General features: G+C 49.0%; 1 protein-coding gene across 4 annotated transcripts in view; it reads left to right on the forward strand.

Moving 5' to 3' along the window:
- Positions 1-5,617, forward strand: part of Igf2bp1 (insulin like growth factor 2 mRNA binding protein 1) — a 38,775-nt gene extending 33,158 nt beyond the window's left edge. For 2 of the 4 annotated variants that reach the window (XM_052195636.1, XM_052195639.1), the window contains 6 exons: positions 210-332; positions 652-771; positions 1,508-1,582; positions 2,220-2,351; positions 2,644-2,757; positions 5,525-5,617. In XM_052195636.1, the coding sequence (XP_052051596.1) occupies positions 210-332; positions 652-771; positions 1,508-1,582; positions 2,220-2,351; positions 2,644-2,757; positions 5,525-5,617 (657 nt within the window). The remainder of the gene's footprint in view (positions 1-209; positions 333-651; positions 772-1,507; positions 1,583-2,219; positions 2,352-2,643; positions 2,758-5,524) is intronic. The other 2 variants (XM_052195637.1, XM_052195638.1) reach the window with 2 other exon arrangements.
- Positions 5,618-22,054: the final 16,437 nt, after the last annotated feature.

The raw sequence follows: 22,054 nt of genomic DNA on the forward strand, positions 1-22,054 counted from the left end.
CGTGTGGCAGACACAGCTAGGGAGCACGCTGCTGTTCTCCTTCTTGGACATACCAGTTCAGTCCAGAGAAGACGTGACCATGGCCCAAGGGTCCATCGGGCCAGATAGGTTTTTGTAGAAAAGCAAATGAAGTTCCGTAGGGCTCTGTCTGCCCCGCGGGTGCCAGGGTTCTGTCAGCAGGCTGACCTGTGCCTCACCTCTCCCTGCAGCTGCAGTCCCACCTCATCCCTGGCCTCAACCTGGCTGCTGTAGGTCTCTTCCCAGCTTCGTCCAGTGCTGTCCCGCCTCCTCCCAGCAGCGTCACTGGGGCTGCTCCCTATAGCTCCTTCATGGTAGGTGGAAGGTCTTACTACCCGGGCCTAGGGGAGTGTGAGGGCTTGGGACATGGGCAAGAGGGAGGGAAGAGAGGCCTCTGCAGCCAGAGTGCCAGCTACCAGGAGAGGAGCCCGCTGAGGCATCAGCCCTGGTGACAGCGTCCCTTTAGTTGGAAGAGAGCTAAAAGAGTTCATGGCTGCCTCCATTGGCCCTGGGTGCAGCTAGGTCCCTGCATCTGGTACTCTTGGAGGCTGGATGGCAGCTGAGCGCAGGGGCTCCTGGGTCCTGCCTCGCCCCACTCCCTGGGCCTTTGGTAAGGAGTCCCTATCCTGGCAGCAGGCTCCGGAGCAGGAGATGGTGCAGGTGTTCATCCCCGCCCAGGCTGTGGGCGCCATCATCGGCAAGAAGGGCCAGCACATCAAGCAGCTGTCGCGGTTCGCCAGCGCCTCCATCAAGGTGATTTGCTCTTGAGTTCACCCACGTCTGGCATCACCTCCAGCCCCCTTCACGCTTCACACTGGGAATGAAAAGCCCAGTCCCTTGGGTATCTTCAGTGCTTCTAGGTTTCCAAGCTAGACATGTGGCAGGACTAATGTCCTGAGTGAGATGCTACAACAGTGTAGAATAGACCTGGTCCCAGCCCCATTCCGAACCCGCACCCCTACCTCCTGCAGCAAGTCTCAGTGTCCTTCCCGGTGTGGCAAGTCTATCATGTCCTGGTGCAGGACACCAGGAAGCGGGTGGTGCCTCACAATGAGCACTGTCTGTGCTTGTCTTTTAACCTAACCATCCTGGAACCAGGATCCTGGAGAGCAAGGAGGCTGTCCTCGGGAAGCCAGTGTGTTAATGTCACAGGTTTTGTGCAGTGGTAGTTAAGCCCAAGAGGGCTGTAGTCACTGTGTGCTCTACCCAGTCATCTCATAGTCCCCTTTCTCTCTGCAGCACTTTGCTAACACCCTCAGGTGGGCTTGGTGTTGGAGTGCAGTCCTACTGTGTGCGGGTCACTGACTGGGGCAGGTCCTCCTAGCCTGCTGTCCATGCAGTCACCACACTTCCTGTGTACAGACAGGAACTTGGGCTTGGGGCTCTTGGTTCTTCCCTTCTCAGAATGGGCCCTGGGAGGGAACTAGAGAGGCCAGAGATGCCTTGTCTTCTCCTGGAAGCTACCACCCTGACCAGCTCTGTTTTGTAGATTGCTCCACCAGAAACACCTGACTCCAAAGTTCGAATGGTCGTCATCACTGGACCCCCAGAGGCTCAGTTCAAGGTCTGATCCTCCTCGATGGGTCAGGGGAGCTGGGGGTGGGAATTCAACACATGCAAGAAAAGCCATGTGTCAGCCCCTGTCTGTGTCAAATCCTGTCCCATCTTCCAGCCGTTTCCATGGGACACAGCTGCTTGTCAAGTGCTGCCAACCTTAATTCTTGCTCATTTCCTCCTTCCTTCCTCACTTCTTTGTGGTCCACACAGGCATGTGAAAAAGAAGGAATCTGAGGTGTTTGCATTTGATGCCAAGACACCTTCTTTCTGTCTGTGCTGCTTCACCAGATCTCTGTGTGGATGGAGACTGGGGGCTGCCTAGGCACCCAAGGCGTGTCAGTTCATGCCATTCACGGCTATTACCGCATTCATTCAATAGTTATTACCACATCTGGATAAGTCATCCTAGAGCCTGGGTGCGGGATAGTCTTTGAGGTGGTTGGGAAGAGATTAAGGAATGGTCTTAGCACCTAACCCTAGCCGGCCCAGAACCGGCTGTGCAGACCAAGTCCGCTATGAATTGTGATCCTCCTGGCTCTGTAGTAGAGTTCTGGCCAGCTAGATAGAAAAGGCTGGACTGGAACATGAGGCCACACTACCGCTTAGATGCATAACTGATCTTACCTGTGGCCTCCTCTCCCTAGGCTCAGGGAAGAATCTATGGCAAACTGAAAGAAGAGAACTTCTTTGGTCCCAAGGAGGAAGTGAAGCTGGAGACCCACATACGGGTGCCAGCTTCAGCAGCCGGCCGGGTCATTGGCAAAGGCGGCAAAACGGTGAGAGCCCCAGCCCCGGTCTCTGACCCCACACCTTTGTCTGGTGTTTTCACCCCAGCTGTCATTTGTCCAGTGCCCTGATTCTGTCCACTGCCGGAGCCCCGTGCAGAGTCCATCTGTAAACCTTTCGTCCTCCCTCCAGTCCCACCATGGTGTTTTTTTATTATTATTCTTGTTGGTGTGCTATGCATTGAGCCCTGGACTAAGCAAAGCGCTCTACAACGGAGGTGCCCTCACCCCCCATGCGCATTGCATTGCTGGCATGCTGAGCTGCTCTTGCACCCGCCCCTAGGTGAATGAGCTGCAAAACCTGACCGCAGCCGAGGTGGTAGTGCCAAGAGACCAGACCCCAGATGAGAACGACCAGGTCATTGTTAAGATCATCGGACATTTCTATGCCAGCCAGGTATGTACCATGCACCCCTATCTCCAGAGGACTCGGGAGCCAGCATCAGAGAAATGTGGGCTCTCAGAGTTGATTGGGGTGACTCGCACAGGTGCTGTTACAAGCTCCCCATAATCTGCCTGCTCTGGACTGCATCAGTCTTGTTCAGGTTGCAAGAGTGAATGTGAGGATGTGTTGCTCCCTTTTAGACTTTGCAGTGGCTCTGTGGGTAAAGTGCTCTCCACTCTGTGGGGCGTGATGGTGTGTGTCTTTAATTCCAGCCCTTGAGCAACAGAGGCAGGCAGATCGCTTCAGTTCAAGGCCAGCCTGGTCTACAAAGGGAGTTCCAGGACAGCCAGGGCATCACAGAGAAACTGTCTAGGGGGGGAAACATGTTTACCACTAAACACAAACCTGAGCGCAGTCTCCAGTGCCCACAGGATGGCAGAGAACCATGATTGTATCTTTGACTGGATAAGAAGTTAGCATTCAGCCGGGAGTTGGTGGCACACGCCTGTAATCCCAGCACTCTGGGAGGCAGAGGCAGGCGGATTTCTGAGTTCAAGGCCAGCCTGGTCTACAGAGTGAGTTCCAGGACAGCCAGGGCTATACAGAGAAACCCTGTCTCGAAAAAACCAAATCCAAAAAACCAAAAAAAAAAAAAAAAAAAAAAAAAAGAAGTTAGCATTCAGCTCTGGTCTTGGAAGGATGACAGTAGGGCTGGGGTTTCTCTTTAGATCTTTCCTGGTTCTTTTCTGTGCCCTGTTCACCTTCTGCCCTACCCATAACTCAGCATCTAGGTGAGGCTGGCTCCACCCCACTTACCATTTCACGCCCACTGCCCTCTCCCTTCTCCTTCTTGTTCTGGCCCCACTTGCTCCGGCCCATAGGTTTTTTATTTGTTTCACATTACGGATGGTTGTGAGCCACTGTGTGGTTGCTGGGATTTGAACTCATGACCTCCAGCAGAGCAGTCAGTGCTCTAACTGCCAACTCAGCGGCCCCTTTGTATGTGTCATTTCTAACTCTTCATCCCCTTTCCCACTAGTCAGTTGCTGGCTACGAAGCCAGGAAAGTGAGCCAATCTCATGTTCAAACTTGGTTGACCCTCAGCAAGGGGCGGAAAAGAAGGTTGACAGAGAGGCTCTCCTAAGCCCCCAAACGTCACCAGGGTGTTCTATCCTTAGTTTACCAGTGTGCTGTGGTCCCCAGGGGCTGCTTGAGCGATTAGCTAGCACGGCTCAGCCCCACATACCCTCTGCGCTGTTACCTGGCATTGGTAGCTTTCTCTTAAGGATCTTTGAGGAACAGTGAGAGCCATGGCGGTCATAGCTAAGATTTATGGTTATAATAGATTTAGCATTGTCTCACGGGCGTTGCATCAATGAACTCAGTTACACCCCAAAGCACACACTATTCAAATGAGGGAATGAGGCTTGTCAGGAGGAATGGCGGATCCCAGCTCACACGGTACTAGGTGTATCATGGTACTAGGTTATTATGGTTGTTCAGAAAAAGGAGTCAGTGGAAATCTGTTAAATTAAAACAAAACAAAACAAAAAAAAACCCCATCAAAGCCAGTGAGATCTTTTCCCTCCTTCCCTCGTGTGTGTGGGTGTGGGTGGGTGGGTGGGTGTGTGTGAGTGTTCGAGACCAGATAGGCTAAATATGTAGCGTGAACTGGCCTCAACTCTGGGGCAGACCTGCCTTCATCTCCCATGTTGAGATCATGTGAGGTCGGTCACCATACTTGGTCTGTTTCATAAACACTGCTAATGGAGCAGTTTCTCTTCAGTGGAGCGCTTAGTTAGTCTATGGGATGGAGACAGTCAGGAAAACCTGCCAGAGCCCACTTAGCAGATAGTTGATTTGCCCTTTAACACTTTACTCTTACTCCTTGGGAAACTTAAAAAGATCTCACTATGTAGTCCTGATGTGGAACTGGCTACATAGACCAAGCTGGCCTCTAACTCCATCTGCTTCTGCCTTTCAAAAGCAGAGAATGGACCACTACACACAGTGGGAAGAAAGGTTTTTTAAAAATGTGAATGTGTGAGCTGGGCGGTGGTGGCGCACGCTTGTAATCCCAGCACTCTGGGAGGCAGGGGCAGGTGGATTTCTGAGTTCAAGGCCAGCCTGGTCTACAGAGTGAGTTCCGGGACAGACAGGCTATACAGAGAAACCCTGTCTCAAAAAAACCAAAAAGAAAACCAAAAAGTGAATGTGTGTTTTGTTTGCATGTGTGTCTGTGTACTGGGCCCTCAGAAGCTAGAGAATGGCTCTGGGTTTCCTTGGAAACGAGCTAACAGTTGTTGGCTCCCATGTAGGAGCTGGGATAAGAACCAGGGTCCTGAGCAGCAGCGAGTGCTCCTAACTACTGAACAATGGGAAAAGTTTTTAAGAAGGGAAGTGGAAGCTATTCTTGGGTGTTTCATCTATTCCATAGTGGAGGTGATTGTGCTATCACGGCGGGGGCTACAGGACTGCCCTGTATCTGCACATCTTACTCTCTCGCCTGTAGTTTCTCACCATAGTAGTTTGAAGTAGTGCCTTCTAATTTATGAATGGAATAGCATGAAATGTTAACCATATGCCTAGGAACTACAGCTCCATTTCAGCATCAGTAGCATCAGTGTCAACTTGAATGGATGGACAGGCAGGCAGGCAGGCACACCCTTACTCAGGTCTCCCTCTATTTAATAGTCTGTTGAGTTTCAAGTGCCATTTCTGTTGCTGGTATGCATAGCTTCTCCCTTTGGAGATCCTCACCTGCCTGTTCTGAACGCAGATGGCTCAGCGGAAGATCCGAGACATCCTGGCTCAAGTTAAGCAACAGCACCAGAAGGGACAGAGCAACCAGGCCCAGGCACGGAGGAAGTGACCCCGCCCTTTCCAGTCCCATTGGCTCCAGATCAGCAGGCAGAACACAGAACTGGAGGGCTGGTGGAGGGCCAGTGTGCTCTTCCCAGCAGGCCTGAGAATGAGTGGGAATCAGGGCACTCGGGCCTGGCTGGAGATCAGGTTTGCACACTGTCTTGAGAAAAATGTTCCAGTGAGGAATCCTGATCTCTCGCCCCCAGTTCAGCCAGCTGGCCCCAGCCCACCCCTTGGAATATAACCATTGCAATTGTAGCTTGGGCTGCTTTTAAACGTGGATCGTCTTGAGGAAGTTCTCCAGCCTCCATCAGAAGGATGGGTCAGATCCCAGTGGGGAAGAGAAATAAAATTTCCTTCAGGTTTTATAAAACCTCAAAGGATGGTTTGTTTCTTAACCTCTAATCTCTGCCTTCTTGGTTAATTCATGAAAATTTCCTCCCATTCTTAATTTCCTGATCAGTACCTTACCTCCTCCTGTATCCATTTGTACTGTTTTAGCCTTGTTGCTATGGGGTGAGGGAGGGGTGGGGAGGAGGGCTAGAACAAGGCTTTGTTTACAATATTAACTCTGGAGAACACCTATCCTGTATAGCTTAATTCTGATTCTTCCTTAACCAACCACTGGGAACAGCAAGCTATGAAGGAGAGAGTTAATCATTAGAGTATGCACTGATCCACGTTTAAAAGGAGTCCTTGGGCTGAGGGTAGAGCTCAGTGGTCAGGGTGCCTAGCCGGCATGGACCAGGCCCTGGGTTCCATCCTTGGCACCACAAAAAGAACAAAAAGAAAAAAAAAAAGCATGCCCTTGTGGCTAAGCTCTTGCAGATCTTGAAAAATTGGCACAACAGAAATTTCTCCCGCCCGTCTGGGGCTTCCCCACCTCACTTAGGTCCCAGTAACCCCACACGTGGGTCCTGCGTGGTACCCTGGTACTTGGGAGTGGTGCTGCACGCTTCAGGGTAGGGCTGACCACGGCCCCTTATTCCCACCATTCTCTCAGGCGGATTTTATATTTTTTTAAAGTCTATTTTAATGATGAGATATATGAGCTCTGGGAAGGGGGTGTGAGCTCCCTTTGGTAAAGTCTCGGTTCTGTGGAGGAGTTGAGCGGCCCAAAGGTGCTCTCGCTCCACCGGTGTGCTCTTACAAGGGCTGAGGCAGGCGTTGGCAGTGTGGCCCCACCACGGCACTGTTGTTTCCTTGTGGTGGTCGGCCTACAGCCCAACCCTGAGCTCCTGATAAAGCTTAAAAGTCCATCATCTGGCAAACTTAGTACATTGGAGAATGTTGCTTCTGTTTTTATCTAGAGGAGTATGTAACTGACTGCTTATGCCTCCGTGAATTGTCATTGTCTTTATGAAAGGTGTGCCTGAACATAAGCCAGAGTGCCAGCCGCATTATGCACAAAGGGTGAACACGCTTAATTTATTAATTTACCAGGCTCAATGAGATCCTGTTGGAAATGAACCCTTATGGAGGACAGCGGCCATCAGTTAAGTGAGGCTAGGCCTCCCCTCCTGATACTGTACTGACTGTAATGCATATTAGCCAGGTGATGCACTTTAGCTATCCTGGACAATACTATCAAGTGTGCTGGGAAGAAAGGAAGGCCTCTCTCTCTGCGTGTGGAAAAGCCCATGCTTGGAGGTCCCCGGAGGTCCCAGCTTTCTGACATTGCAAGGACAACAGTGACAAAGCTACCATGATGTGTGGGCGGGGTCAGGCAGCGCTGTGTGAAGTAAACTACCTCAAGGTGTGACGTTACCTCAGCAGTGGTTTTCCTTTTGTTCCCTAAATCCCGGTTTTTAATTCTTTTCTTTTCTTTTTTTAATTTTTTTTTTTTTTTGCGGCTTGCTGATATTTTATATAAAAAAAAAAAGAAAAAAGCAAAGCAAAAGAGAAGCTGATAGTCTTGAATATTTTATTTTTTTAATGAAAAGAAAAAATGAGAAAAGTTATGTTTCATAATTTCATAAAACATGAGCCAGTAACTCTTTAGGAGCTCTGTGGAGAACAGGCCCTGTGGGAAAGGTGGGGGTGGGGGCTGGATCCAGGGGAAGAGGCCATGGTGGAGTGGGAGACCCCAAGGAGCCCAGGTCCTCCCTGGGTTCTAGTCTCTGACCTCGTAGGAGGATGTAAGATCTAGCAGAGCCTGAAGCCTCGGGGGGCCAAACTGGACGCCCTCCTCCCTCTGGTGAGACAGTACCTTAGCTGGGCCTTCCCACCAGGGGTGCTGTTATTTTATATTGCCTCCGTTTTATCGAGGAAAGAAATAATAACTAAAAAATATACTGTTTTATGAAAAACCTGTATTTCTTAAAAAATATGGGAGCCAAGACTCCATTTATGGGAGAAAGACAAGGCCACCCTGTCACCGTCAGGCCACCTGGTTTGTCATTACAGTGCTTTTCCTGATGATTTTTTGGTTATTGTTTCATTCCCACCCCACCTTGTTCTTGTCTGTGTCATTCTGAATAGACTGCAAGGCCAGCAGGTCCTCAGTAACTGCTCTCCCCGTCTCCCTGTCTTCATTTAGGTTGATCAGGTTGATTCTAAAAGTGGACCTGTTAGGACATTCTTGGTTTTAGAGTGGTGGGCAGCCAAGAGGAGGAAGAGGAAATGCTGAGTGACTGGGACAGGGTCTCACCATGTGGTCCCCATCGCAGCCCCTCATAGGCTCCAGAACGAAACAGTCTTTAGGATGGTAACAGGCCATAGAATGAAGCTTCCCACCTGGCTCTGTCTGCTTTGTCCCCATGCAAAGCAGACAATGTTCAGACATCGGCCATTTAGTGATTTCAAGTGGATTTCTCGCAGCAAGCATGATTTGATACCCAGTTCAAGTGACCATGGGGGGTCCCACAGTACCTGGAGTGAGATTGTTGGAGTCTCGTTCCTTGGGAACCTGCTCCTTTCACACCTTAAGTCCAAGTCCTTTCCTTTAGCTGATTGAGCTCCTAGAAGAGATCAGAAAGTGTGGCAAGGGACCTGAAAACTTAGCGTACGTGGACTGGGCAAGGTTCCACTCTTGGTCGGACTTGCCCAGCAGCAAGATTTGAAAGTTGGCTTACTAGAGAAAGCAAGAATACAGCCTAGAGGCAGAGGTCAGCAAGGAGAGAGAGCCAGATCTATTTGGCCAGATCTTAGGGCAGCTCCTCACCCTGCTTGTCACCTCTTTTTTTCCACCCTGTCCTAGGTAAGATAGCAAATTATTACAAAAAGCACTTGGGAGATTTGGACAGTTGAGAAAAGCGATCTTTAAAAAACTGCTTCGGTGCTCAAAGGTGTATGTAGAGAGGTGTGCGTGCGTGAATGCGTGTGCACACACACACTACACACGTATATTTTATGAATGAAAGGATCACCTCTTGGATCTATTTTTTAAATCTTGGAAACACATAAAAAACCAAATGGTTTGACTCACTGACTGACTTCGAAGCTGCATCTGCTGCTTACACCTCAGTGGCTTTAACCCCCTCTGGGGTCTGGTTTGCCTTTTGCAGTTTGTGGACTTAGTTGCTGGAAGGGGGTGTCGTGTGGCCTTTGACTCTGTCTTTCATTTCCCTGAGCTTTCCACTTTTGGGGGAAAACTCTTGCCTTGCTGTTGGCTGGAGACACTATGTAAGACCTGAGGATGCTAGAGCATGGTGCTAAAGTTGGTTCTGTATGTCCGTTTTCCTTTGTGCCAAAGACAGACAGACAGACAGAGGCTGAGAGGCTGTTTCTAAGACAAAGCAGTGGCCGGCCATCTTTCTACATCTCCTAGGCCTGTCTGTGAGGGGAGGGTCCTGGAGACTACACTAAAGACAAGTACCACTCTTCTTAAGCTCCTGGGGTGTTGGGAGTGGTGCTTGCCAAGGGCTAGGGAGCAGGGAAAAAAAGGGGGGCGTCCTTTGGCTCCCTGTTGCACTTTGGGGAAGGAGGGAATCTTTTGGGTTCCTCGTGGAACTGTTCTCCTCCCCTGTCCCCACTGCAGAGATGGCACCGTGGAGTTCCCTTCAGGCCTGGCAGACTGGCAGTGAGGAGGGGCCTCAGTTAGCTCTCAAGGGTGCCTTCCCCTCCTCCCTTCCCAGACACCCTCTGCCAAACTGGGAACCAGCAGTGCTACTAACTACCTCAGCCCCAGAGGGCGCCGAGCCTAACTGAGCCCCAGGAGGAGCTGTGGATTTAGGCAGCTCTTTTCCCCCTTCTCTCGGGATGAGGTTGCCTTTCCTCTTCCTAGGTGTTCCCGGGGGAGATCCTAGTGGCTTTGCCATTCAAACCACACAACTGTTTTGCCTGTTTGTTGAAAACCAATAGAAGGAGAACAGCTTGGCAGGACATTGCAGGAAGATCGAAGCGAACCCCTCATCAATGCCAGGGGATGTAAAAGCCATTTTCCTTCCAGATACTAGATGGTTTAGGTGCAGAATGTTTCTCTTGTATTCAGACATAGAGTAATACCAGCGGAAACGCCCTGTTTCTTTTCTTTGGATACATCTCAGTGAGGGTTCAAGATGCGGGAGAGGCCGCATGCCTCAGGGGTCGAGAGGATAGGCCAAAGCCTCATCCCGCAAGACCTGATGTGGCACCCTTACCCATGCCCTCAAATGGTTGAATATGGACTGACAAAAGAAGAGAGTTTGTTTTTCTTAAATAGCAGTACGCTCCTGGAGCATGTGTTTTTCGAAATCACAGATAATGAATACTACGAGTATAAATGGATCAACTACCTCAGTCCTTGCAGTAAGATTGGAGGTGAGGGCAGGGTCTCATGCCGAGGGGAGGAATCCCTGCCAAGAGAGAGTTTTGGCTTATGTCACACAAGGTTTGTCATGGGGATTGGGCAGGCCTGCCACGATCCCCACTCACATTGGTCGGGTTGGCAGGGTTCCGTCATCTCCTGTCCCCCCCCCCACTCCCCTCTCTGCTCTCCTCACCCACTCTGCTCCCCTTCACTCCAGCTCCTCCCCCTCCCGCCTGCTTTAGCTTGGATGGACCAGCAGGTGAGGAAAGGAATGGGCTCCTCCCTTAGAGAGCTGGCTGGGCGCAGATCGGGGCGGGCCTGGGATCCCCCAGTCAGCTCCCAGGTTTGGAACCAGGGCCACTTCAACAGGGTTTCTTGAAGATCCTCTACCTCCACTGAGTCCCCTTGGGGGTAGGGGGCAGTTGTCTCTTAGACAAAGGAGCAGGACCCTTTGCCCTGGGGCCTGGCCCAGTTTACCACGCCCTCTCAGGCCACCTTTGTAGTTGGACCGCCACTGGGTACCCTAGCCCTCCCTGCCCCTAAAGGACCTCCTTAGAGAAGCCCGTTTCACTTTTGGTTTTAATCTACCTCTTAGCAAAACAATATAGAGAAATTTAGGTAGTGGCAACTCCACTTGCTTAGGTTAGGGGGGGTAAAAGGTTTCTTTTTCCAAAGGAAAAAAAATATTACCTTAATAATACTTTCCAAAAAAAAAAATCTTAAAAAAAAATAAAAACCAAAAAAATTTTTTTCTTTTAAAGGAGGGAGACAATTTCCAGTAACCATGGGATTAATTTCCTGCGCAGTTTTCCCCCATACGTACGTCCCTCTTTGGCAGTCTTCACATATCGATATGGCTGTGAGCAGGTACAGCTTTCCCAGTGAGCTCCGTGATTTGTCACATCCCCACCCACCCCAGGGGTGCTGGTGAGACTCACCTGTGCTTCCTGTCACAACTCTTGCAGCCAGGTGACCTCAGCGTCCCACACAGGAAGGAGCACTGGGTTGGGGCGCTTCGGGCCTTGGTAGGTGGTTGGGGACCCACTTGTGACTCCAGTTTTATGTGAGCCACACTGCTTCTGTGCTCATTTGAAATGAATTGAAACATAAATTTGCATGATGAATAAATATCTTCTACCACTGTTCCGGAGTCTCCCTTCTCTACAGAATCTTGATTCTGGCCTCCAAAACCAGAGTTAAATCAGAAGAGCCCACTCCTCTAATGCAGAAGGATTGATAGTCTGAAGACACGGCTTCCAGGGAGGACTTTCTTTTTCTGAGTGGAAATCTGGGGGGATCGCAAGGTTGCTGCTTGTGACTGTTAGACTCTGTAATCGCGACAACTGTGGAATTGTATTTTACCAGAACTCTGCCGGCCATCACGACCCTGAATTTGATTGTGCCTTCCTCCCACCCATCTGTTCTTGAAGCTGGGGGAGGGGCGGTGGGCTCGGACTTGGCAAGTTTGTTTATTGGACGGATGAGCGCTCTGGGTCCCTTCCCGGAGAAAGATGTTCCAGCCACAAAGCAATTTCATCCCACTGTTTCTGTCTCAAAATAAAAAGGAAACTTATATTGAAAACTGAGTGTGTCTGTACTTCTGGGGAGGTGGGATGCTCCGGAATGAGGAGAGGGCTTTGTTAGGAAGAAGAGTGCCACCCTGGGTGTGCCTGGGGGATCCTAGAGAGTTGACAGGAAGTGTGTGTGTGTGTGTGTGTGTGTGTGTGTGTGTGTGTGTGTGTGGCGAGAGCTGGCCTGATCTCCAGGCTTAGACCTGGATTAATTAAAACTAAGAAACTCAAAGCACAGGTTCCCCCTGCTCCCTCTGTGCTCAGAGCTGCTGTGCTCTGCCACACCCTTGCACGATGACCTGGACAGTGCCTTAGTTACAATGCTAAGTTGTTCTGTCATGTGTTAAAGGAGTAAAAGTAGCTAGTGACTAGCTCCTGTAGTAAGAGGTAACTTTCCTCAGGCTCAGCTCCCCCTCCCCTTTGGCTTCTGAGGTGAGTTCTCACTGTGTAGCCCACTGACCTCAAACTCTCAGTCACCTGCCTTAGTCTCCAGTGCCTTGGCTTCTGATGGTCAGGTTCTGGGCAGGAGCGAACCCACCCGGAAGCCATCTCCCTCATATTTCAAACCTGATCTGCATTGCTGTCTCCTGGAGGGTTCCTCACACTCTGCACCACAGCAGGTTGTCAGCAAGACTTCATGGTTCCTCCCTTCTAACCTCACCAGTTTCTTGTTCGGCAAACTCCAACAACAAAAATATTGCCATTCATAGCCTATAGCTCCAGATCTGTTTTTACGGCCTGGGCTAGTGTCTGAGCTTGTCTGCCTTTGACCACATCAAATTCAGTTGTTTCCAACCCATTTACCTGTGAGGGCCTTGAGGCCACCAGAGGGGGAATTGGCTTGACATGGATGTGGGAACCATTGCTTTGTCCTAGAAGGTAGGTAAGCTTTTTTCTGGGTTTCTCTTCAAGATCTACTGATCAGCTTCATATTGCTTCTTAATTGCAGCATGGTGATTTCTGGCGAATTTGTGGACAGTTCTGCAAAGGGCAGAATGAGACAATTCATAATGGCCTATTGCAGGATAAGGACCGTCACCAGACCATTCTGGCCCCTTTGAGACAGCCTCACTGGAACCTCTGTAGACCAAGCTGGCCTTGAATTTCATAGCTCATGCTACCTCTGGCAGGAGTACAGGTGTCCCCCACCACGCCTGGCTCTCCAAATCCAGGCTGGCCTCAAACTAAATCACCTGCCTTAGACTTCAGTGTTGGCATTTGGCGTGTAGGATACCACACCTGGCCAGGTCTTGGCTCCTTAAATTTGAGTTAAATCCTAAGCTTGAGAAGTGAGAAATGGCAGGGCACAGTGACCTTTAATCTCATCACCTGAGGGGTAGAGGCAGGTGGAGTTTGAAGACAGCCTGGTCTACACAGAAACTCTTGAACAAGGTATGAAATGCACTCCCAGCTCTGGAGGGCAATTGTCACCCGAGATCCTACAGAGGGCAACTGTCCACCGAGGCAGGAAGGGCTAACAGAAATTGTCAATTTGTGGGTATCAACCCTTGGATTGGTTAAACTACCCTTTCCCAGGGGCCACCTAAGACCATCACAAAACACAGTTACTTTAAGATTCATAACAATAGGAAAATTGCCGGGTGGTGGTGGTGCATGCCTGTAATCCCAGCACTCTGGGAGGCAGAGGCAGGCTGATTTCTGAGTTCGAGGCCAGCCTGGTCTACCGAGTGAGTTCCAGGACAGCCAGGACTACACAGAGAAACCCTGTCTCGGGAAAAAAAAAAAAAAGGAAAATTACAGTCGTGAAGTAGCAACCAGAAATAGCTTTACTGGATGATTGGACGTAGTCTCCTGCCTGGGAATCAAGGTGTGGAATTCTCAAGCTCCTTCTCCAGCACCATGTCTGCCTGAACACCCCGTGTCCTGCCATGATGATAATGGACTGAACCTGAGACTAGGCCAGCCCCAAGGAAGTGTTTTCCTTATAAGAAAAAGCAAGTAATGGTTGGGGTCACCATGACACGAGGAACTGTATTAGGGACACAGCATTTACAGCATTTGGAAGCTTGAGAACCACCTTGAGTTCCAGATAGGTTTGAACTGATGTGGATACAGCGAACCGAAGTTGGGTCTTCTGAGAGAACACAGCTCTTAATCTCTTAGCCATCTCAGCAACTTTTATTTTATTTATTTATTTATTTATTTATTTATTTTTGAGATACGGTCTCTATACTCTGATTGTCCTGGCACTCAATATATAGACCAGGCTGGTCTCACATTCACAAAAATCCTGCTTTTGCTGAGTTCTGGGATTAAAGGTATGCACCACCACTCCCAGTCAAACTTAACTTTTTTAAAAGATTTTATTTATTTTATGTATGTCAGTATACTGTAGCTGTCTTCAGACACACCAGAAGAGGGCATTACAAATGGCTGTGAACCACCATGTGGTTGCTGGGAAATGAACTCAGGACCTCTGGAAGAGCAGTCAGTGCTCTTAACCACTGAGCCATCTCTCCAGCCCCCCCCCCCCTTTTTTTTTAACTTAATAAAAATTACACTGATTTGCTTATTGTGCAGGGGTGGGAGTTGTGGAGGTCAGAGGATGACATGTGGCTCCTGGTGACTAAAACCCAGGCTATGGCCCTAGCAGCATGTATCTTTATCTGCTGAGCCATCTCGCCAACCCCTAATCTGCTTTGGCCCTGCCCTCCCTCCACCTCTTTAGTGTAGCTGAGACATCAAAAAGGTGTCCAGCCACCTGTCCTGTCAGAGGCGTGGCTTCCTGTCCTCCAGGAGTTTAGAGACCTATGGGGGAGGGACAGCTACAGAAAGCTTGGAGTCCCGCCCCCCAGGTGCCAGTGCAGAGTTGTGCAGACAGGGTACCTGCGTGGGGCAGGCGGGCTGGAAAGGCTGGGGGTGGGTAACGGGCTGCTCAGGTGTGACGAAATGTTTCTTTCCGTTGTGCTGGCCTAACACAGTGCTGTGCAGAACATAAACATCTGTGTAATGAAACTGCATAGGGATCAGAGAGGAAGCTGCTGTGGAGGGAGATTGTGGCAGAGGATTGATTGCTTAGGGCCTCGAGGCCTTAGTATTCTAAGCTTTGGGTCGTACTGGAGTTTGGTTTGCAAAGAGCCTCTGACAGTTGGAAGTGGCCCTTGACTTTAATCCCAGCACTCAGGGGCAGGTGGATCTCTGAGTTCAAGGTCAACCTGGTCTACAGAACAAGTTCCAAGACATTCAGGGCTGTCCAGAGAAACCGTGCCAGGAAAACCTGACATCAGGAGGGTTGGTTAGCAGGAGTCAGTGGAGATGTGAGCACGTAAGGCTTAAAGAGGTAGGAGATGGAGAGACCAAGGGCAGTTCCAGGCGTGGAGCATGTTGAGACTTTGTAGGAGTGTCGTGCCTCCAAAGTTTGGCGCCTCAGAAAGCAAGTTTATGGGTGATGTTACTGGTTAAGTCTTGAAACTTAGATATCTGAGGAAGTGTGCCTAAGCTTGCTTTCTCTGCCCCTGCCTTATTTGTAGAAACAAGTCAAGTACCTGGTTCGTAGCCCATGGGTCATTTGCTTTCCCCACCCCTTTTTGGTTCTGAGCTTCAAGCCTGGGGCTTTAGGCATGCTAGTCGCACATCTATCACTGACCCACATTTCTCTCTCACACATTTTTTTTTTGAGGCATGGTCTACTTTCTCTAATATGTAGTTCTGGCTGTCCTAGAACTCATCATGAAGACCAAGCTGGCCTCAAAGTCCCTTGAGAGAGCTACTTGTCTCTGACTCGAGTGCTGGGACCACAGGCGTGAGCCACCACATTTAGCTTCTTGATGGAAGGGATCCCTTGCTTCACCTTTACTATGCTAATCAGTAAAGTGACACAAAGTACAGAATGAGAATATTTCGCGTCAGGACTCTGTGGCATGCCACCAAAGCTGTCTTAAGAGGCCCGTTGATATAGGAGCCAACGAGGTGACCCAGCAGGTAGAGAGACATTTAATGCTGCCTTGCATGCAAGTGTGGCAACTTGAACCCATGGAAAAGAAAGCAGAAAGGGGCTGGAGAGAGGGCTCTGTGGTCAACAGGGTGTACTGCTCTTGCCAAGGACCTTCGTTCCGTTCCCAGCACCCACATGGCGGCTCACACGGGCCAGGTGATCTCTTCTGTCTGCCAAGGCCATTGCACGCACACAGTACAACAGAACTTAGTACACAAGCAGGCAGAACATTCATACACCTACAAGAGAAACAAATCTAAAACATACGTAACCCTCTTGTTTTTATTTAGAAAGAGAGAACTAGGGCTAGAGAGATGGATGGCTCAGTGGTTAAGAGCACTGGCTGCCCTTCAGAAGGTTCAAATCCCAGCAACCACGTGGTGGCTCACAACCATCCTTAATGAGATCTGGCGCCCTCTTCTGGAGTTTCTGAAGACAGCTGCAGTGTACTTAGAATAATAAATAAATCTTTAAAAGAAAAAGAAAAAGAAAAAGAAAGAAAGAAGAGAGAGAGAACTAACTGCACAAAGTTGTCCCCTGACTTTCACACATGAGCTACAGCATGTATATGGGCTCCTCTCATGTACATATATTTAAGGGAAAAAAGGTACATTTGTAGACTTTTTTCTATATTTAGTAAATAGTAACCACCGACACTTAATGCAGTCACTTTGAGTAATTTGACCTGAAGAACTGGATTAATTCTACAAGAAATAAAATTAAAATTCATTCAGAAATAGAGCTCTCTCCAAGCAGATCTGAGACTCGGGGCTCAGTGCCCAGGGACACGGATGCTCAGGTCGTATGCCCTTGGTTCTGGAGAGATGGCTCCCTTGCTTCTCTCGCAGAGGACCCAGGTTTGGTTCCTTGTACCCACACGGCCAAGTACAAACATCTGCAACTCCAGTTCCCAGGAAAATCTGACATCCTCTTCTGAGCTCTTTGGGCACCGCCCACAGGCGGCACACATACACACGAATAAACAAAACACTCATACACTTCTCCTAAAAATGCTCATGCATCTGTAAATTGTTACTAGGGTAGTAAGAAAGAATAGTTATTAGGAAGCAAACTCAAGAATCAGTGCTTTCGAAAATCTCAGTAAAGTTAGTAAATTCTGGAAAATCTAACCAAGATGTAAGGAAAGAATAATAAACCAAGAGCAGAGAGAAGGTGCAGGCTGGGCGTGATGGCACACACCTTAAGTCCCAGCACTTAGGAGGCAGAGGCAGGAGGACCTCTGCGAGTTCAAAGCCAGCCAGGGCTACCCAGAGAAACCCTGACTCTAAAAGCCATCCTCTCCCCCTCCCCCCCCCAAGCAAAGAGAGAAGAAAGAATAACAAGTAGGTATTAAAGAGTTAAAAATGCAAACCTGGAACAACTGTGTATTATTGAAAATCTCCAGGGTCTCTATAGGAAAACCAAAATTAACACCTGACAGGCAGGGAAAAGGGCCCTTCTGGTGGTACAGCAGGCAAACAGGCTTGCCTAGCATGCACAGACCCCTGGGTTTCACCTCTAATACTACAAAGTGAAACCTAACAAAACCCCAAAGTCATGGCAATTCAGAAAACATTAAATTGGGGGGAGTGTAATGATGTCTGGGTCACCTGAGACTTTATTTCAAAACACCAAAGGAAAAAAAAAGTGGGGGAGGGTTGGAGAGGTGAGGCAGCAGTGAAGAATATTTGTTGCTCTTCCAGAAAACCTGAGTTAGATTCTCAACATCCAGATTAGGCTGCGCAAAACTGCTTGTAACTCCAGCTCCAGGAGATCTGAGGTGGAGGTATCTGGACTTTGCTGAGGTCCACTGAGGTAGGGTTACTTTCTGTCAGTTAAAAGAACAGCATCTGGGCTCAGGCACTCATTTAGTATACATGCATACAAGAAGACAAACACTTTTTAAAAATTATATATATGTATATATAGTTAATCCAAGTGGGTCTCTTGGATTATGTAGCCAGAAGTTCAGTCTTTCAAGAAATCTGAGCTGGGCAGTGGTGGCGCACGCCTGTAATCCCAGCACTTGGGAGGCAGAGGCAAGCGGATCTGAGTTTGAGGCCAGCCTGGTCTCCAGAGTGAGTTCCAGGACAGCCAGGGCTACACAAAGAAACCCTGTCTCAGAAAAAACAAAAACAAAAACAAAAACAAAAAACAAAACAAAACAAACAAACAAAAAAAACAAAAAAAAAATCCAAAAAACCAAAAAAAAAAAAAAAAAAAAAAGAGGAACCCCCAAATCTCTGGGTCACACTGTCTCTGTCACTAAGTGCTAGGAATACAGGATGAGTCACTGCAGGCTGGTTTTAGCGGAGGCCACCGAGGACCGCGTGCTCTGCGTGCCTGTCAAGCTCCTTCAACTTCTCCCTGGAGATTAGCTTACATCATTAGCCTCTTTTCAGTGCCGGCTGGGGCACTTGGCCAGAATACCTCTCAGAACGGAGCATGTTCTGTGTATTTGATTCCAGACAGGTTGATGGGCCAAAAGCCATGCCCACAGTTCTGTCACGCTTTCTCCCCAGACTTGATATCAGATATGCGGTTTAACAAAAGGCATAGCAGGCTTTTGTGGGACCACACAGTTAATCATGCTAGGAACCTTTTTGTCCGGTTGAACGGATCTGCAGGACCGCCTTAATCCCCTCAAATGTCCCTTTAAATGGGTGTGATAACCACACCTTTTGTTTAGTCTCTGCCCTAAAGCCAAGTGGTAGACTGCAGAAATGGCCACTGGTTCCTCACGCCCCTTTGTATTATGACTGTGACAGTGCTCACGGGAGTTGGCATCTGTTTCTTACTTTTCATTGAGTTTAGCCAGCTGGCTTGTTCTCCATTAGCTAAGTGACAGAAGGGTTTGTACAGCAGCAGCAGCAGCAGCAGCAGCGCTTGGGAGGCAGGAGCAGGCAGGTCTCTGAATTCTGGTTTAGCCTGGTCTACAGAGCAAGTTCCATGATGGGGCTACAGAGAGAAATTCTGTCTTAAAACAAAACACCAAAACAAACAAACAAACACCCAAAAACTCAACCAAACCAAAGGCTTGTCAGGAGTAGTGTGTTGCCTCTTGGCGGGGAGGCCTGGTTCAATTCCTAGCACTGGCTGAGCTGGGGCGCCCTCTCCTGCTGATCTCTCAAACCCATCTTGTGAAGAAACCTGAGACACCTGCTGGAAGATGCGGGACCAGACGGTTTAACCTTTTCAAATTAATTTCAACTTAATTGAAATTTCAAGGCTTGGGCTGGAGAGTTGGCTCAGCTGGAGAGTAAGAGCACTGACTGACTAACTGACTGCTCTTCTGAAGGTCCTGAGTTCAAATCCCAGCAACCACATGGTTTACATCTCTGTAAAGAGATCTGACGCCCTCTTCTGGCTTCCTCTGGTGTGTCTGAAGACAACTTAGATATACTAATAAAAAAAACTTTAAAAAATACACTAATAAAAAAAATTTCAAGGCTTAGTTTTCTTTTTTTCTTTCTTTCTCTCTCTCCCTCTCTTTTTCTTCCTTCCTTCCTCCCTTCCATTCCTTTCCTTTCCTTTTTTTTTGTTTGTTTTTTTTTTTTCAAGACAGAGTTTCTCTGTGTAACCCTGGCTGTCCTGGAACTCACTCTGTAGACCAGGCTGGCCTCAAACTCAGAAATTCACCTGCCTCTGCTTCCCAAGTGCTGGGATTACAGGCATGTGCTACCATGCCGGGCTTAATGATGGTTCTTAAATACTTTACCCTTCCTTTTAGCCCACCAGTCACCAGAGGTAGTGGACAAGAAAGTATACGGGGGTGTGTGGTTGGGGGAGTGGACATGTTTAGAAATGGTTCTTTGGAGCAACTCTGGTTTCTGTAGTCTGGAAATCAGCAGTTCAGTTCACAGGTTCACAGCGGCGCCTCGATCCACTCGCAAACAAACACTTCAAGGATACACCAGCAGTCTAGTTCAGGATAACAAACATGAATCAGTATCGGTGGCACTACCCAGCAGAGACAACCAGGCCTCAGCCTCCACACAAGTCAGCAGGAGGGACCAAGGCCCACAAGGACAACAGCAGAAGTTCTCGGCTGTGCCTCTCTGAGCGAATACTGAAGACAATTAAGTCTTGCACAGGGAGCTCTGTAAACAAGCCAAGCTCAGCTGCATCACTGTCTGTGGAGTTCTATTTATAGCCTCCAACCATCCTGTGTCCTCCATGGGACTTGCCTCCGAATGTGTCTTGCTTGAGCACGTGCGTCTATTTTCAGGTGTCATCACCCTGATCCATGAAAGAGGTAAAAAAATGCCAGGGCATACCGCCGGAAGGTTTTTGGTCTGTTTCTCTCTATGGCATTCTGACAAATGCAGCGCAACCACGCAATGTAAGGTGGACTATCTTAGGGTTTTACACCCTGACCAAAGCAAGTCTTATAAAGGACAACATTTAATTGGAGCTGGTTTACAGGTTTAGAGATTCAGTCCATTGTCATCGACTGGGAGCATGGCAGCATCCAGACAGGCATGATGCAGGAGGACCTGAGAGTTCTACACCTTCATCTGAAGGAAGCCAGGAACAGACTGGGCATCCTCAGGCAGCTACGAGGAAGAACTCCCAGTCTACCCCCACAGTGACACACTTCCTGCAAAAAGGCCACACCTTCTGATAGTGCTACGCCCTGGGATGAACATACGCAAACTATCACACAGACCAAGTGTGTCATTAGCAAAGACTCCTTCATCACGTCCTTTCACATGCTTGCTTTAGCAGAACATCCTTTCTCCTGTGTCTGCTTCAGCTAAACAGTCTTTCACGAATCTACCTTGCCTTTCACCTACATAGGTGAAAGTTGTCTATGAAGGCGAGGCTGTGCCCTGGAGTAGGCATGGGGGTCATCCAGTGGGGACCAAAGGGACAGCTCCCCTCAGCTGACAGAAGCAATAACCTTTCACTTCAGGAAAACACTCCATGTGTTTCTTGTGCTCCAGCAGAGGTGTGATTTTTTATCATCTGCAGTTAGCTTATGTTTGGAATTCTGGGGACTGTTGAGAGGGTATAAATTCCAGAGCCCTGAGAGGGCCTGCTGCTCCCCCGCTGCCTCTTGCCTCTCACAGTTGCTGGTCCCTGATGCTGCTTTTGGTTTTGCTATTACTGGATTGCTGCTTTGTTGGATCGCTGTTTGGGGATATCTGATGATGGAGATTGACTTGCCCCAGGGTTCCCATGTTCCTTATCTGCAAGAAGTAGTCTAAAGAGGTACAACCTCTCCTAATCTTCTTTCCCTCCCACCTAATATTGGGAGTCAGAAGGGATTGGGGTGAAATAAGGATGGAGAAGGGTGGAAGATATAGGAACCCAATAAAGCAGCCCCCCAAAACAGACTTCTGATGATGAGCATTAGGTTTAGAGGAAGAGTTTGGACAGGGGCAAGAGGTATATAGAGCTAAACCTAGCATGACGAAGGATGCCTGTAATCCTAGCCTTTGGGAGGCTAAGGCAGAGAAACACTGAGTTCAAGGCCAGCCTGGGCTACACAGTGAATGAAACAAGCACGCACGCGCGCACACACACACACACACACACACACACACCCGCGCTCCCAGAAACGAAGCAGGTCTGGCCAAGGTCAGGTCTGGTTCATTGTTTTCCCAGTTCTGGTCTTTCAAGGTGCTTAGATGAAGAAGGATTCAAAGGGTTATTTCCCATGTACTGACTTTGTGTGCATTTGTGCATGTGCCAGTGTAGATATGTTCTTGTCACTGCGAATGTGTGGCGTGCAAGGGACAGCTTATGGGAGTTGGATCTTTCCGTGGGGACACCCTGCAGATCAAAGTCAGGCTGTCAGGCTTGGCAGGAAGAGCTTTAACCAGCCGAGTTAACTTGCGGGCATTGTTTGTAATTTTGGAGGTAGGGACTCACTGCGCAGCTCTGGCTGGCTCACTGTGTGGCTCACTGTGCACACCAAGGTGACTTTGAACTGGAAGAGACCTACCTGCCTGCCTTTGCCTCCAGAGAGGCGGCAACCACCATGGTGGGTTTTACACTGCTCTGTAGAGCAAACCTGGGGCTTCATGTATAGTAAGTATTCTTCGTATTCTATAAACTGAGCCCCACCCCAATTTCTCAATAAGCTGTAATGGGCTGGGGGGCGGACTGAGGCAATAAAGGGCTAAAGCACAGTTGAGTGTGCTGGTACATGTTTATATTCCCAGCACTGGGGGGCAGAGACAG

The sequence above is a fragment of the Apodemus sylvaticus genome, chromosome 10 (genome assembly GCF_947179515.1).
Source record: "Apodemus sylvaticus chromosome 10, mApoSyl1.1, whole genome shotgun sequence".
In the NCBI taxonomy this organism is placed as follows: Eukaryota; Metazoa; Chordata; class Mammalia; order Rodentia; family Muridae; genus Apodemus; species Apodemus sylvaticus.